Raw genomic sequence first — 17,641 nt, 5'->3', positions numbered from 1 at the left:
TTTGTTTCAGCTCAATGAGATCACTGCGCAGGCATAGCCGCACAGTGCACAGTGCATTAGGTTTCATTTTTGTGTTAACCTTGCTGGCGTATCAAGCGCATTAGTTTACGAAGCTAGTTCTTTTTGGACGACGAAGTTTGAGACATGATCGGAACAGCTAGCGTGCTATATATTCATATGAGCTGCTGTTTGGGCCTTGTTTTGTGGTTCCAGAAAAGCCAGCTTTTCCCAAAAGGTGCCTTAGAAAAACGTTTAGCTCCAATTATTCCGTGATAGTCACCGAATAATCAATATTATTGCTTGTTTTAAACGAACGCTTGTGGCGATCGAGCCACCACGCGAACGATCGAGCGTCACGCCGAAGCCGGCCTCCCTACTTGGAGCACAGTATGTGTGTACTAGGCGCAGCGATGCAGATTGCTTATTTTCTCATCAGATCAGTGGAGTTCCCGGTGCCTACCGAACACATCGTGGTAATGGATCTAGGCCATCCTCAACCGATATATGTCGCATATGCATGCATGGCTCCCATCGCATGCGTGCGGTATCAAGCCGCGATATATGGAACACCACTGGGAATAACTTTTTTGCCTAGCTGTTGTTTATGAAATATTTTTTTTTTCATTGCTGTGCTTTTCACATATCCTATCATCAGTGAAAAGGAGTAGCCGGTGGTATACAGAAGCACCAACATCTCCTAAATATCATATAATGAAAAAAAAAAAAATGTACGCCAGGAAAATCAATGCTCCTCACCACATAATGCTTCGCTGAATGCACAGTGTGCTAAGTGTATATACAGTAAAACTCGCATACATCGGAATCAAAGGGCATCGCTAAATAGTTCGATATACCCGTAATTAAAAATGCATAAAATGCCTGTCTGAAGCTTAAATATAGTTGGTACATGTCTTGATATATACATGAGTATGTGCAGCTCAATCAAACGAAGATTGTGCTGCACATACTCAGTATATATCAATAAATATTCATGCGTCTCAGACTGTCCCTCGAAACAATTGTTCGTTCTAAAGCTGCTGTGAAGCTGTTAAAGTTTTCCCATTACTTATTTTTCATCAACCTGCTCGTGTGAAACGTGTACGTATCGGACCAGACAACACTTTGCGCCACTGAAGCAACCTGGCGATACTCTTTCCGGCAACTAATTGCAGCCACAGGTAGCAAGCTTCACAGCGTGGCATTTAGTTTTCGCCGCATTACACCCCTGTGTAGCGGTAAAACATACAAAGCAATTCCTTCATTGTGGAGCGTAATGAAATCTGTGCTGCGCACGCCGCCCATGTTTTGACTCGTACCCTGCTTGTTTACGCCATGCTTGCACTGTCCCTTGGATTCAACGCACTATATATTATAATTTACATTATATATACGCGCTACAAAATGACAGATTCACTATAGTCAGCTTTATGGCATTGCAGCTGTGTTATGCCACAAAGCATGCACTGTGCATCGACGATTCGCTGTGCAGCGAAGCCCACCAGCAGGGAAATCGTAACTGCCACATACGTTACCTGATGCTTTGTCTTCTTTAATCACAAAAAAGGCTCCCACGCAGTCTCCAGTCACCGTACGAGCACCCAAACGTCTAATAAATGCGCAAGTGCATAGCAAAGGTTTCTTCAATTCTTCTACCTGGCAAACGAATTAGCAGCAAACCTTTACATTAGAGAACAGACCAAGCCACTTCTTGGAATAGCTTGGAATAGTGTCATGGAGAAACTTAATTATGCCAACAGAGATTATTACAAGATACCAATGAATCAGGTGGCCTAAAGCGATCTCGCATAGTGAACTTGCTGCACAATAGCGACGAGGCGCCGCTACGGATGTCAACTTCAAACGCCAGCTGCTACATTTCAGGTCAAATAATAAATGCGCAGATGATGGGTTTGTTAGCGCTGCTGACAGTCTTAACAATCTGTATAAATTCAAACGAACACTCGCGAGGTAACATAAAGCAGGGCATACACAGACATTTTAACGCAACGCACGCTCTCGAGTGCCTCAAGTTTCACCTCACTTGAAGACCGTCGGACACATCGGATTCAAAGGGGATCGCGAAATAATTCGATAATCGAAAATACACCTGTAAGCTTTAATATTCACACGTCTCGGACAGTCTCGTGAGATGACTGATTCCTTTAAGTTGCTTCGAAGCCGTAAATGTTTTATTAACCACTTTGCGGCAGCGAACCCTTCTCGGCCACGAAGGGCTAGAGCTTCACAGCGTGACGTTTAGTTTTCTTCGCATAACGCCACTGTGCAGCGGTGAAGTTAAGCAAGGCAAATCCCTCATTCTGGAGCGCACTGAGTTACACCAGGCGCTTACGTCGGAGCACCACTGATACCTTGAAGAGTGAACTTGTTGGCTAGTTGGTTCAACATAACTTAAGGGAGCAGCGCACAAAGACGGGGACAGCAGAAGAAAACACAGGACGAAGCGCCGAACTGCAACTGATACTTTATTCTCTGAAGGAGGAACCTTATATGCGCACATCGAGCCAATGAAAGCGATATTAGGCACAGCACCAACACGAGATAAAGTTACAACCAACCTGTCACTCATTATTTTGCACACGGCCTAAGACATGTTTCCGTTCAAAAATTCTATCTCCTTAGTGGAGAGGGTCACAGAGGGAGCACTCACGCAACTGTCTTTTTGGCGATCAATTTCATACGCTTCAATCACTTCACGTGTCAGCTTATCCTTTTCCTTTCCGATTACCGAGCACTGCCCGAAAAGTGGTTCACATGCACAAGTCCTGCAGTGCATTGACAAGTGGCCTGAAATGGCTGTCTTTCCTACCAAATTCTTATTTGGTAGGAAAGACAGCCATTTCAGGCCACTTGTCAATGCACTGCAGGACTTGTGCATGTGAACCACTTTTCGGGCAGTGCTCGGTAATCGGAAAGGAAAAGGATAAGCTGACACGTGAAGTGATTGAAGCGTATGAAATTGATCGCCAAAAAGACAGTTGCGTGAGTGCTCCCTCTGTGACCCTCTCCACTAAGGAGATAGAATTTTTGAACGGAAACATGTCTTAGGCCGTGTGCAAAATAATGAGTGACAGGTTGGTTGTAACTTTATCTCGTGTTGGTGCTGTGCCTAATATCGCTTTCATTGGCTCGATGTGCGCATATAAGGTTCCTCCTTCAGAGAATAAAGTATCAGTTGCAGTTCGGCGCTTCGTCCTGTGTTTTCTTCTGCTGTCCCCGTCTTTGTGCGCTGTAGCCTTTAAGATGCAATACCAACTAGCCCACCAAGCCATACTTAAGGGAGCAGCGCAGGGACAGAAAAGGCACACATACACCCACACATAGGGCAGTTGGTTGGCTAGTTGGTTCAACATAACTTAAGGGAGCAGCGCAGGGACAGAAAAGGCACACATACACCCACACATAGGGCAGTATGTGTGGTTGTATGTGTGCCTTTTCTTTCGCGCTTCATCCAAACTGACAGCAGAGTCGATGACGTCGTAATTGAGGCTGCTGATAGTCTTAGCGATCTGTCACTAGCGAACACTCGCGAGGTAACACAACGAAGCATGACACAGATACACAATATCTTTAAAGAAGACAAGCCATCAAGTAACTTCAAGTTTCAACTCGGCCTCTCGTTGCTCGCGTCAACTTGACTAGGGAATTTCTGGGTACACCACGGCGCTAGTTTTGCTCGGCAGCACAAGGTAGCCAACATGAAAAATGCTTACACCGCTAATATTGGGTGATGTTTAGGTGGCTTTTTAGTCTCGTGCTTGCAGCGGGCCGAGCGCCGCCATCTTGGGCTAGATTTGAAGCTGTTTTCTTTGTGCACATTTTGCGCCATCTCAAAATGGCGTCGCTCAAGCAGAACGGCCGCCGTCGCGGGTTTTCTGAAGGTCGTTTCCAGGCCACTGATTGGCTCTCACGCGGCGCGCTTTTCAAGCGCGCCTTTCCGAGTCTCCCATTGGCTGGCGCGACCGACACGTCATTTTTTTTTCTTTGTGTTTGGTTCTCCGCCGTGGCTGTCCGTTTGTGTGCGCCTGCTTTTGCCTGCTTTTGCGATCGTGCGTGTTTCTCGACGGACCGTGTCTCTACTTTGTGCCGGTAGTTTTTCCACGCGATCGAGATGCCTGGAGACTCTCGTCTGAAACCATCGACGCAACGAGCTTTTGGAAGCCGTAAAAAACGGGCTTGGAACAAGAAGGCGCCGGCTACAAGTGCACCGTCGGCAGCGGAGTTGGAGTCGCGGCCGGACCCTTTGGACCTGCCGGGAACTTCAACTGACGACACCGTGGGACCAAGTTCGACTAGCGAAACACTTCGGGTTGATGCCGCGTACTACTCAACGGCGGAGCAGGCGCAGCGAGTTGAGAGATCGGCGCAAACGAAGACCGTTCTGTCTGGAAAGTCGGCTACCCAGCGCAAGTTCGACCTTCTTGGAGTAAGCGCGGAGTGCCAGACCGGTGACGCCGGGACCGATTTTTTGCTCGTCGATATGAAAGTTTTGAATAACTTTTTTGCACAAGCGAAGTGCGACAAATGCGACGCAAAAAGTCTCAGCGTGAGGAAGGCAACGGACAAGGAGTACGGCCTTGCGGTAAAGCTTATTTTTTCTTGCAGCAGTTGTGATTTCGAGAAGAAGCAATTTTCTTCTCCGAGAGTGAGCGGAACTGCCACCATCACTCCCTTCGAAGTCAACATGAGGGCCATGAAGGGGATACAGATGATAGGCAAAGGTGTTACTGCCCTTTCGGACTTTTGTGCGTGTATGAACCTTTCGCACCGAGGCTTGCACCACAAGACGTTTCAGGGACACCTAAAAAGTTTAGTGAAAGCCTGCGAAAACACAGCGACTGAAAGTGAAGCTGCTAGTGTGGCAGTAATAAAAGAGCTGTATACAGACTTCCTGAACCCCATAGGGAACATCGATGTTGTGTTCGACGGCTCATGGATGACGCGAGGTCGGAGCTCACACATAGGTGTGGGCTGCATCATTGAGCTCTACACTGGCCTTGTAATTGACCATGTTGTTTACTCAAACTTTTGTCTCGGCTGTGCCCTGGGACCACAGCCGCAAGACGAAGGGTACACCGACTGGCTGGCAACCCACGAGTGCCAACGAAACATCGAATGCAACTCTGGCCGCATGGAAGTAGAGGCTGCGCTGACCATGTTTCAGAGGTCCTGGGCCAAGCATGGTCTGCGCTACACGACTGTGCTCTCTGATGGAGACAGCCGCACTTTTCATGCCTTGTCCGAAGCCGAGGTGTACGGCTTTATCCAAATAGACAAAAAGGACTGCATCAACCATGTCCACAAGCGAATGGGTGCAGCTTTACGGAACCTTGTGGACAAAAAGAAGGCTCAGGGTGAGTCTCTTGGGGGTAGAGGAAAGCTCACACAAGAGAAGATCAAGAAGATCGCGAATTACTACGGATATGCCCTGAGGAGCAATATCAATGACGTGCCAGCTATGAAGAGGGCAGTCGAAGCTACACTGCTGCACATGACATCGACAGATGATGCACCAAAGCACTCAAAGTGCCCCGAGGGTGCTAGCTCTTGGTGCAAGTACAATAGAGCCTTGGCCAATGGGGAGAGTCCACCTTCACACAAGAATGCCCTGCCGGCTTGTGTTGGGGCTGCTCTGGAGCCAGTCTTTGCGAGGCTCAGTGATGAGAGCCTGCTGGCACGGTGCTGTGAAGGGAAGACCCAGAACGCGAGTGAGAGTCTTCATTCGGTCATCTGGACCCAAACTTCAAAGAATGGGAACGCTTCGCTGGAAAGTGTGAAGCGAGCTGCCGCTGAGGCTGTTGCCATCTACAACCAAGGAAGAAGGGCAACCAACGAGTCCATTGCTGCAAGTTTGGGCTATATTGCTGGGGATTGCCTTGTTCGACGAAGCCTAGAAAAAGACTCTCTGCGTTTACGCAAGGCAAATGCAACTCATCTGAAGAGCACCAACACAAAAAAGACTCTTGCAAGGAGACACAAAACGGGTGCAACTGAAGATTACAGTCCTGGACTACTTTGAAGGTATTCTCTCAAGCATAGCAACCTATTACCCAGGGTAACATGCTGCCTAACATCTAGAAGGTTCTTCCTAAAGACTGAAAAGACATGAGCAGCCAGTCGCTTGAGCCTCATACCCCATGGCTTTTCCAGAACCCCCCAGCCGCTTGTCATGGTGGGGTTTTGATCATGCTTTGCACATTGGAAAATTTTTTTAGATATGATTCCTTGGGTGGAACAAGACACTTTCTGTTTTGTTTTGAAGGGAAACAGATGGGGAACATGTGAATAAAATTTATGGTTAAAGGTTCCTTTTAGAAATTTATACAGTGCGTGTCAATCTTCAAACGCGATTTTCTCAGCTTCACATTTTTTGCCAACTTGACCAGCCTTACGGATCTTTTCATTATGTTTTTGTAAGGTAATTTTGATAAATTTTATACCGTTGAATTCGTAAGAAATAGGACTGTGGAGCTATGCTATTTTTTTGTGGCTAAGATGAACATATGAAATTTTGTGAACAATAATGTGAGCTAATTGCATTTCAAGATTACACAATGTCAATACAATTGAAAGTTCTTATATGATGATATATCTCAGTGACAATATAAATAGCATAGCTCCACATGGCAGGTCTTTGGCTACAGCTGCATCTTAAACAGAACCTAAAAATACTGAGGGAAAGTGTCTTAATGACCCGTAAAAAATTACCTAATTAGATTTCACTTATGCTCTCACAATTTGATAACTAATTGAAGTACATGAAAACTAATTATATTTTTGAAAACAGGAGGAAGAAATACATATACACACCCAATTTCATTACAATATCTCCAATAATAAAACTTTTCGTTTCGAGACCAGTGTCTCCCCTTAAGTGCAGACAAAAAGTCACAACACTGCAATTCAGAAACAGCGCCTGGCAAAGCACTCCAGTGTTCATTTGCTGAAGGAAAGAAACTGTGTTTGAACACGTCAGTTCTAGTTTGAAATGTCGAAAGATTTAGTTTGTGAGAGCTACGAGTACAGGCAGGGACAAAAAAGAGAGAAGTTACAAGCACTGAGTATACCAACTGAACGTATGCCAACTAGCTCACATCTCGACGCTTCTACAGTTGAGTATGGAAAGGATCAGCAAACTTAACATGTCTGTCTAAACAATTGAGGCGCAATGAAACTTTAAACATTCAGTGTGGTGACGTGTTGACAATGGAGTAAGGTTAAAACTACCTAGGAAGGTTAGAGGAAAGCGAAAAATACCTGTCATATCTACGGCATATAAAACAAATGGCTTTAGACTGTAGAGACTCAATCTTATGAATACGACTGTAGCTATCACTCACAGCCATGCTTAAAACTGTCGCTAACAGCTACAACGGTGGTTACTATGGCTGTAGTAAAATATCGAAGGCTAAAAAAAGATCTAGTGCCAAGTGCTCACTCGGTGCCGGGATCTGCGCAGTCGGCGTAGCCCCAGCGAGCCTCAGCTGCTCGCTGAGCGAGAAGTCGACGTTGTAGAACTCGGCACCGGCGCCCCGCTGGCACTCGAGCGGCTTAGGGGGCATCACCAGGTCCGGGTTGTCCTTGAGGTCGAGCACCTCAAGGTCGGTGAGCAGGTGGATAGCCTCAGGCAGCGTGATGAGCCGGTTGTGGCAGAGCACCAGTTTCTTCAGCCGTCCGCAGCTGCACGGAATCCACACATAAGCGAGACATGCGGCCGATTGCTATGCCTCCTCGGAAGCAAAACTGGTGATGAAGTACTTTTCACATTAGAACCTCATTAGTTCAGCCGCCATTAATTCGGATGTTCATATGCGTCGCCTCTTCCAGTCAAACATGCGCACTGTACTATGATGAACTACGGGATTCTTATTTATGAAGGAATATTAAAAAGCGCAGCTTTAAAACGGAACAAAGAAAAGGAGACTGAAGACGGGACAAGCGCTAAGGTCAAAGGTCAAGGGACAAGGATTAGTGGATCTTTGTGGTGCAAGGGCCAGGCTTGCTTGGCCAAAGAGCGTCATGTCATTTTACGTGGTGTTAGCGGTGACCAATGCTTTACATGATGGGATGTAATATGGCTTTAAAAAAGCCTAAAATCATGTGCTATATTGAAGTGTAAAAGATATATGTGGTATAAAACAATGGCAGTGAGACATGTAATGATCTATGGGCGTTAAAATAGAAGAAGACGGGCGATCATGATTTTAACAAGTGAGAGAGCGTAAATAGCATGAATGCCTCCTCGAGGCCTCTCAGCACAAAGGGCAGGAGGCAAGTGCTTTCTTTGAAACAACTACTGCAGCAGCAACCTCTGTTGACAGGCTGTGCTACAGATTGCCTGGGAATACAACGTTGAAACTGTGTACATCGTTTAAAAATCTGAGGAACAACTAATATTTAAGAAGAGGTTTCCTGCTTATAAACAAACATTGAGTGGATAAGGTCAAAGGTGAAGGGATACACCAGCTGCGACATGGACAAGCTTACCGTACGACGCCTTCGGGGATCATCTCCAGGTTGTTGTAGGCCGCCATGAACACCTCCAGGTTGTGGAGCTTGCCGATTCCCGATGGAATGCCCTCGAAGTCCAGCATGTTGTCGTTGAGGTAGAGGTGGGTCAGGGTAGTAAGCTTGCACAGCGCTGCCTAAAGCCCGCAAACCCGCAACAACATAGATAAGAAAGTGTTTCAAGGTCACGTGCGATGCACGACACTGCCTACAAGTTCAAAGACACAAATGAATGCAAATGCGCCACTTACGGGTAGCGATGTCAGCTTATTTCGAGACAGGTTCAGACTGCGGATGTTCTTCCACACATCTGCGAGGAGAGAGACACCACAAAAATAAATAAACAAACAAGGAAATGATTTCTTTGCCATTTTTCTTTTTAGACATTTTTGGCGTACCAATGAACTTCAATGTAACAAGCTTTTGAAACTGCATTCATTCCAATGTTGGTTTGTTGGTTTACGAGCTTTAACATCCCAAAGTGACACAGTTTTTTTTCTCTGCTCTTACTAATTTTAACCTTGTACACCACTGTGAAAATAAAGAGTTGGTTGATTGATTGATCGATCGACTGGTTGATAATACCGTATTTACCCGCATAATTTGTGCCCTCGCATAATTTGCGCACCCCTAATATTTAGCCAGCTTTGCTAAAAAAAAATATTTACTCGCATATTTTGCGCTCCCCGCCCGCTCGAGCCAGCTCGCCGGCGCGCGCGCACGGGGAAACTTTGGACGGCCGCGCCCCTGCGGCCCTCACTGAGCAGGCGAGCGCAGTCATACACACGAGTGCGAAGTCCCTTCTTCCGATTACTTCGTTCTATTCTCCGGAAACCGCCGAGACCGTACCAACCGTACCCGAACACCCAAACCTGTGTTCACGGGTTGTCAGAACTGTTCGAGCGTTCTCCCGCCGTGAGAATGCATGCATGCATGCACGCAACACGGCACGGACTACTTTCTGCATCGGAGGCGTGCGAGGGACCCTCCTCATCTCCGTCCGCGCTGCGACGCAGCCTTCGTTGATTTCGGAAGTTTAGGTTTCGCGATCAGCCAGTTGCGTTTTCACTGTTCTCTTGCACTGAGCTACAATAACTATTCGGCAAAATTCAAGCTCACTGTTATAGAATTTGCCTAAGGAAACGGGAACCGTGCTGCAGAAGAGTTCACTTTTTAATACAAGACCGGGAAGGAGACCGTTCCGAGGAACGAAGCATGGAAAGTTTCCTACCGTTGAAGAAGACCTTTTCAAATATGTGCGAGAGCTTAGGCCCACCGGTATTGCCGTGCCGTGGCACCTCGTTACTCCCAGCATTGTCGCGAAGAGCTTCAAGAAGATCGCCTCAACGCACTCGACAGAACCAAGGACGACGCGCTTTGGGAGGGCAGTGACAGCGGCCGCGGTGATGATTCTCAGTCGGACTTCTCAGCCAGTGATTCTGACTAGACCGTGCATGACCGAATCTGGCTGGTTAAAGTACGTGCTAATTTTGTTAAAAACCCTTCGTTTGCGCTATAATTTATTTTCTTCTTTAATGTATTATATTGCGCGTGTTAGGACTATATATTGTGCGTTATTTCAGATGTGCTCGCGAAATCTCTGCGTAATTTGCGCACCCCCTTTTCGGAGCTTCAAATTCGCGAAAAAAAGTGCGCAAATTATGCAAGTAAATACGGTAGCTAGCTCAGATGACACTTGCCTCCAATGACAGGGGACACCTCTGTGATGGCGTTGTCGCTCAGGTTGAGGCGCCGAAGCGTCGTCAACGTGTAAAGGACGTCAGGAATTCTTGGCAGAGCATTCTGGGAGAAGTCCACATCTGGGGAAAATGATTCCACAAAGTGAAGACTATTTGAAAGAGCAGAAAGGACATCAAGGCTGCAATGCGGGTGTATTATGACACAGCATATGGGTTCGAGTAGTTAGTCGATACGCCATAATTGGCCGGCGTTAGGTACGAAACCTTTTCGACGAAAGGATGATACCATGTTTGCGTCTGTATCGTCCTTTCATCGAAAACTTTTCACGCTGAACGCTAGTGCACATTGATGCAGGTCCACAAGTGCACAGAGGCCAGATATTGAAAGCATTTCTCCACTGAAAAACTTACAAATACGTAACACAAACTAGGACAACTGAGAATCCTAGTCAACTCGAGACAAATTTCAAGCTTTTCAGTGACGCGATATGCAGTTTCCAATCATTTCAAAATCATGAAGCAGACAAATGTCCAAAAACTGCAAATACAAATAGAATCTTTAAGTTTTAGAGCAAAGTACTTCGTTTGAGAAATTTAACTGTACCTCAAATAACAGAATATTACAAAGTGCATGGGACTACAGAGCGTGTCTGTTAAGGAACATGTGTGTTACATATATTTACCCTAGATTCAAGTTAGCTGCACCTTTGGGATTTTAAACTAATAATGTCCAGTTTTGTACGACATGACGTCAAACCTATTTGAACAAAAGTTATGGTATGTTGAACAATTGTGAGTGAGCCGACATCAAGCTGGGGTTTCAGTCACGAATGTTCAACATACCATAACTTTTATTCAAATAGGTTTAGAACATCTATTCTTCTTTTCTTGCATATAGTTTTCATTCCAGAATATGCTGATTCACTTTGCAACTCTTTCAGTTTAGGCAAAATCTTGCTCCCGAAATGGCCCATGGATGTCTTATTTTGTAAACTACATATTGTACTAGAAAAATAATTGCATATTTGAAATCATTACACAAACATGCACAAACTCACCAAGTTTTAACTATATCAATGAAGAATTAAAAAAAGTTGGCGGACCCGTGTCCCCCCTTGACCTAGGCTCTGCCATATGTTGAAATCAGCAAAGCAATTCTAGAAACGTCGGGCAGCTCACCAGAGAGCACGGCTGACGAGTCGAGCGAGACGGGCGTGTTGATGACCGTCCGTTGTGTGTTGCGCATGTGCAGCACTTGTAGTGACGTCAGTGCTGGGAGCTGCCTGCAATCATCAACGTTTAGATGAGAGTCGTCAATAACAGCAAAATCTTAACCAAAAGATTTCATTTGTGGTAAACTCTTTTGCAAACAAAAATCTTACCACACACTTGACATACTTTTAGCAGCCATTATATACTAGCTAAAATGTAATGACACCTACTAAGTCATGGTACGATGAACATTTGCGAGCGAGTCGATGTCAAGCTGGAACTTCCCTCACGAATGTTCAACATACCATAACTTTTGTTCAAATGGGTTTGGGATATCCATTCTTGTTCTCTTGCATACAGCTGTCATTTGAGATCATTGTGACATGCTGATTTACTTTGTAACTGACCTAGTTCACGAAATATCTTGCTCCCAACAAGGCACAAGTAATGTTCGATATTTTATAAACTACACATTGTGCTATAAAAGTAAATGCATACTTGAAATCAGCACACAAATATGCATAAACTGCCAAAGTTCAATCACAGTTAATCAAGAATTAGAAAAAGAAAACTTTAAGTGCAGTGTGCCCTGAAGTGAGCCGGAATGGTGGTGATGTTTCACTCAACATCTCCCCAGACTGACACATCAAATCAACGAAGATGCGACAACACTCAGCGTGAAGTGACAGTGAAATTGCTGCTCGCTTTCTAAATCCCACACATACCTCAGCTGGTAGTGGCCGAGGGGGTTGTCGTTCAGCACTAGGGTCTGTAGGCTGACCAGGCGTCGCATCTGAGGTGGCAGGGTCTCTGCAATGCAGCAAGGTCATGAAAATAATAATAATTGATGAGGTTTTACATCCCAAAACCACAATATGATCATGAAGGACGCCGTACTGGAGTGCTTCGGAAATTTCGACCATCCGGTGTTCTTTACCGTGCACCTAAATCTAAGTACACGGGCCTCTAGCATTTCACCTTCATTGAAGTGCGGTCGCTGCAGCCGGGATTCGACCCCGTGACCTTTGGGTCAGCAGTCGAGCACCACAACCAATTGACCAACGTGGCGGATGAAGGTCACGGAAAGTTTTTTTCAAAATGCACCCTTTATTGAAAACTAGAGGTGTGCGAATATTCGAAATTTCGAATATTTTTCGAATAGTGTTTGCTATTCGATTCGATTCGCACTGAAATTTTACTATTCGAACTATTCGAACTTCCCAAAGCCAAATGCAGTCAACGTCCAGTTGAAAGTGACCCCTTCAGATTTTCAATATGCTTCGCCTCATTACAATCTCGTATTGCGGCAAAGCTGCCTTTCAAGCTCCGTTACGGTCGAACTTAGCCAAGAGACAAAGTCCGGTTGGAAGTGGTCCCTAGATTTTCAATATGCTTCACCTCCTCACACCCCCGTATTGCGGCAAAGCTGCCTTTCAAGGTCAGTTACGGTCGAACTTGGGCAAGAGACAGTTAACGTCTGATTGGAAGTGGTCTTTAGATTTTCAATATGCTTCACCTCCTCACACCCCCGTATTGCGGCAAAGCTGCCTTTCAAGGTCCGTTACGGTCGAACTTAGCCAAGAGACAGTCAACGTCCGTTTGGAAGTGGTCCCTAAATTTTCAACATGCTTCACCTCATCACACCCCCGTATTGCAGCAAAGCTGCCTTTCAAGCTCCGCTACGGTCGCAAATGTATTAACTCAAGAAAACGCTGGTTTCAATATGGAGATGAAAGATGTGGCAGAGTTGGGGGCTCATTTAATGCTGTTTTGGACCTGAAATTTGGGCAGGAAGTCCGAAAAATCGGACGCCGAAGCTTTTTAGCATACAAAATTTCAGATGTTCTTATATATCGACGTCTACGAGGCAGATTTGGAACTCCGGACTTGAAGGGAGCACACCTTTGTCTGCCACATCATTTGGGCTTCCACAGAAGTTGAAAGAGGAGGAGAGGCTGAGGAAATGGCATCTCTGCCTATCACGTGTAAAGTGTTGTCGGCAACACTTTTGTTGCACCAAATCATGTACATAAATACAATTCGGCCTTTACATTGCCTCACTCTTGATAAGAAAGACAACTATGAAATATGACCCCACCAGCGCTTCATCAACCTAGCGAAAAGAAACACTTTCATGTTGCGATCTCACAAGAACATCTTAGGGATTCTCTGCAACTTTTTCTGTAATTTCACTTCGAATTATTCGAAAAATGTTTGAGAAATATTCGAAAATTATTCGAAATTATTCGATTCGATTCGCACTCAATCTTTATTATTCGAATTCGCTTCGCACCCAAAATTTTGCTATTCGCACAGCTCTATTGAAAACTCAAAAGGATGAAATTGTTATCGTATGTACGAGCTAGATATGCTGTGAATGAGACAGGAGGAATTGATCGTCGAGGCCTCTTTGAACTAGACACAACCTCACGTAACTACACTGAAACCTCGATATAACGAACACGGATATAATGAAATATCGGTTATAACAAAGTAAATGAAGAACAGTCTTACAATACATACAGTGTCAGGAATATACGTTTATAACAAATTTTCGGATATAACGAATTTATTTTCGTGTAAGATGCAAATTCGTTATAATGAGGTATGAGTGTAACAGACAATGAAGCTAAGGAAGGTATAGGGGTCATAACTTGTATATTTTAACTGTAGCATATTAATTATGACATAAATAGAAAGGCATTAAAACGGATGAAAAATCACCTCGCCACGGGTAGGTACCAACGTACAACCTTCAGATAACAGGTCCGATGCTCTACTAATTGAGCTACAGCGGAGGTCACTTTCCCATCCACATCCGCTGGCTAAAACTCCCAGGATTACGCAAACATAAATACCCAATAAAGTGGAATCTGTCTTCCCCTGCTGTTTGGTTCAAAGATACTGAATGCAAGATGTAGAGTACTCACAGACTGAAATAGGACTATTTAGGGCTAAGTAGCGCACATACTTTCCTCTCCGTCTTCAGTTCGGGTCATATCGGCGTAATTTCGACTCCAACGCGCAGATCAGAGCCAACATTATCTTTAAGGAGCAGATTCGTCGCGACATGACGTGGTTATCTCGAGAAATTGCGAACACCAGTCGTTTTACTAAAACATTTGATGTCTCATTTCAAGCCGTGAGTGCTATACATGTATGCACGAACTGGTCGTTCGGGCCACTCACCAAGCTGATTGCCGCTCAGGTCGAGGTGGATCAAGTCGACGAGGCTGACGAAGAGCTGGTGCGGGATCGTCTCAATTCTGCAGTGAAATTCGAAATGAGAGAGTGAGGGGCAAAGGATGCGCGAGTGATTCTGGACACTATGAGCTTCCCCTTTCTCTTTCATGACGATTAAGGGTAGACCCTGCCTCAAAAACACGTTTTCTATCACTTTTTTATGAAACTTTCACGACTTTCGTATTTTTATACGTTCATCTCAAATATGGAATTATTTTTCTGATGCAATATGTAGTTTCTAAAATATCAGGAATTTTTTGTACTGTTAGGAGCAAAATTTTCTTCTAAACTGTAAAAGTTACAAGGCAAATCAACATATCACAACAATAATCTGGAATGAGGACTATATGCAATGAAACAAGAATGGATGTTGTAAGCCCATTTAACCAAAAGTTGCGGTACGCTGAACATGGGAGACAGTAAATGCCAAGATGGGATTTCCCTCACAAAAGTTCTACATATCGTAACTTTTGTTTAGGTATGGGCGAATAGTGAATTTGAGGTTCGAAGCGAATCCGAAGCGAATAGTGATTTGGTCGAATAATTTCAAATTGAATAGTTCTAATAGTATTTACTGCATATTATTAAATAATGAGCATTTTTGTCATGCCCCTCGCACAATATTTTTAAGGATTGGAACTAGGTATCAGTGAATGTCACTTTTTTGGTTTGAAATGAAGTGGAAGCAGCCTTGAATAGTATCAAGATTTGAATAGCCGTACGGTTCAATACGTTACAATTTAAAAATTACTATACTTAGCGCATATAAACCCCTATATAACACACTTTTAAACTTAAAAAAATATGTACATTTAACCTTGAAGTGTGGCTTCGTGGCAGTGCAGATTTCCCTGGAAGGGTTGTTTCACGGCACAGCAACCACACGCTGCAGTGAAACCACCCTTACAGGGGGTTATGTGCGGTCAAATGTATACATATATTCGTTCATTCCGAATACTTCTAAATTTCGAGTAATCTAAATTCGTATTGAAGCGAATTCGAATACTGTAATATTCGTTCGAATATTCGAAACGCCCGAATATTCGCCCATCCCTACTTTTGTTCAAATAGGCTTAGGATATCCATTCTTGTTTTACTGCATACAGTTTTCATTTAAAATTACAGTGGTATGCCGATTTGATTCGTAACTTTCACAGTTAAAAAAAAAAATCTTGGTCCTAACAAGGCACATTAATTGTTCGATATTTTAGGAACTGCAAGAAACTAGAAAAATAAGTGTACATTTGAAATCGGGGCTTAAAAATACACAAGCTGTGAAAGTTCCATAAAAATCTACTCAAAAGTAAAGAAATATGTTTCTGAAGCATGGCCCCTCCCTTAAGTCCACCTGTACACTCAATCCCCCCACCACCCAACAAGTACCTGTTGTAAGCGAGGTTGAGCACGAGTAGGCCTCGAGCGTGCTCCAGGTTCGTGGGGATTTCTCGCAGGTCATTGTAGCTCAGGTCCTGAGATAAAAGGTCACAGAGGCATTCGGTCACAACATTTTTCGCGCTCGAATTCTAAAGCTATAGACTCGAAACTCATCATAACAAAGTAGCGCTGCAACCATAAACTAGTTCTTTATATCGATATGCGTTTTAACAGTACAGACAGAAATCGGCTCCAACAAATTGGCAATCTGGCTCACGCAAAAATCCTGGATACAAAAATGCAATATTTTAGGCTTCACAAGTCCATTATAAACAAAGTAATCCTTACGCACCCATTTGTGGCATTTCAAACTTAGGTTCATATGGTGGCACAACCAGTGAAATACGCATTTTTTGGCGCTGTATGATCAAAATCACTACAACTTTTTCAAATGATTAAAACAAAATGTGGTTTTGAATTGTCTTTTAATATTTATTTTGATTTTTATTCTACCTTTTGAGTTTCGAGCTTCGCGTGAGTGAAATATTTCTTTGTTACAGCTGATATCGTGGAGGCTCTCGTGTTTTTGGTCTTGTTATAAAGAGAATAAATGTCACTGAAATAAGGTGTGACCAATCAAAGTCCGCGTTTAGTTTGCTATAACAGATAATTCGCTATATCAGTGTCCATTATAACAAAATTCAACTGTACACTGGTAAAACGGCACACAGTTTGTATGGTTAAGTTGCTGTGTGCTTGATGAAAGTAAAAGTTAATTCGTGCTCAACCGTTTTCTCACCACAACGAACAGGTCCTCGAGGTCGAAGATGTCGGGTGGTATGCCCGAGTTCTTGAGCCGGTTGTGGCGGCAGTTGAGTGAGCGTAGGCATGGCAGCTGAGGGACCTCGCCATGCAGCGTCACCAGATTGTTGCGCACCAGAGATAGCGTCTCCTGCACAGCGAAACAAGTGAAATGCCGAGGTAACGACCATGTTGAGAGGGAATAACTGTTAGAGAAACACCTGGTTATTTAAACGCCAAGTATTCAAAGCACCAGCTGGCTGGTTACATACAAGTTTCTTGAGGCCCTGGAGCTCATCTGGAATCCAGTCAATCTTGGTCCGGTTTAGCCGCAGCCATCTCAGGCCGGTCATCTCACCGACTGCTTTGGGGAAGTAGTCCTCCTACACGAGAGACGAAGTGGTGCAGCGGTTAGCACTAATGAGGAAGCACTTGTGATTAATCGAAAATCACCATCAGACCAACACTGGTACATTAACTGCCGCCCCGTAAAGTGTTTGACAGTCTACCCTACTTAAATTCGGAGCAACTATTGTGGATGACTGAAATGCAGATGGGAATGAGCAAAGTTGCAGCCAACAACTCGACGGCGTGATTCTGCAGCACTAACACATTAACACTAATTAATTGATTACAACACTACATACAGGTACCCAAAAAAAGACGCAGCCACTAACAGCATTCAGATCCACTACATTTCAAATATGCCTGGAGTTAAATCAAGTGAAGGAAACAGTACAGCGGCAAAAGAGCAACTCACTCAGCAGGCAAGTTCGAGACGCACC

At 44.4% G+C, this 17,641-nt stretch overlaps 1 protein-coding gene across 1 annotated transcript in view; it reads right to left on the bottom strand.

Annotated features, from left to right (window-relative positions):
• Window positions 1–17,641, bottom strand: part of LOC119400166 (protein flightless-1) — a 53,619-nt gene that overhangs the window by 33,494 nt on the left and 2,484 nt on the right. Inside the window, exons 2-11 of the mRNA XM_037667154.2 lie at window positions 17,129–17,239; window positions 16,855–17,007; window positions 16,065–16,150; window positions 14,628–14,704; window positions 12,164–12,248; window positions 11,406–11,509; window positions 10,227–10,346; window positions 8,778–8,836; window positions 8,506–8,663; window positions 7,457–7,698 (exon numbers count right to left, since the gene is read on the bottom strand). Coding sequence (XP_037523082.1) covers window positions 7,457–7,698; window positions 8,506–8,663; window positions 8,778–8,836; window positions 10,227–10,346; window positions 11,406–11,509; window positions 12,164–12,248; window positions 14,628–14,704; window positions 16,065–16,150; window positions 16,855–17,007; window positions 17,129–17,239 — 1,195 coding nt within the window. The remainder of the gene's footprint in view (window positions 1–7,456; window positions 7,699–8,505; window positions 8,664–8,777; window positions 8,837–10,226; window positions 10,347–11,405; window positions 11,510–12,163; window positions 12,249–14,627; window positions 14,705–16,064; window positions 16,151–16,854; window positions 17,008–17,128; window positions 17,240–17,641) is intronic.

Source organism: Rhipicephalus sanguineus, chromosome 7 (assembly GCF_013339695.2).
Source record: "Rhipicephalus sanguineus isolate Rsan-2018 chromosome 7, BIME_Rsan_1.4, whole genome shotgun sequence".
Classification (NCBI taxonomy): Eukaryota; Metazoa; Arthropoda; class Arachnida; order Ixodida; family Ixodidae; genus Rhipicephalus; species Rhipicephalus sanguineus.
The sequence above is the reverse complement of the archived record's forward strand: the minus strand, read 5'-3'. Positions and strand labels throughout refer to the sequence as shown.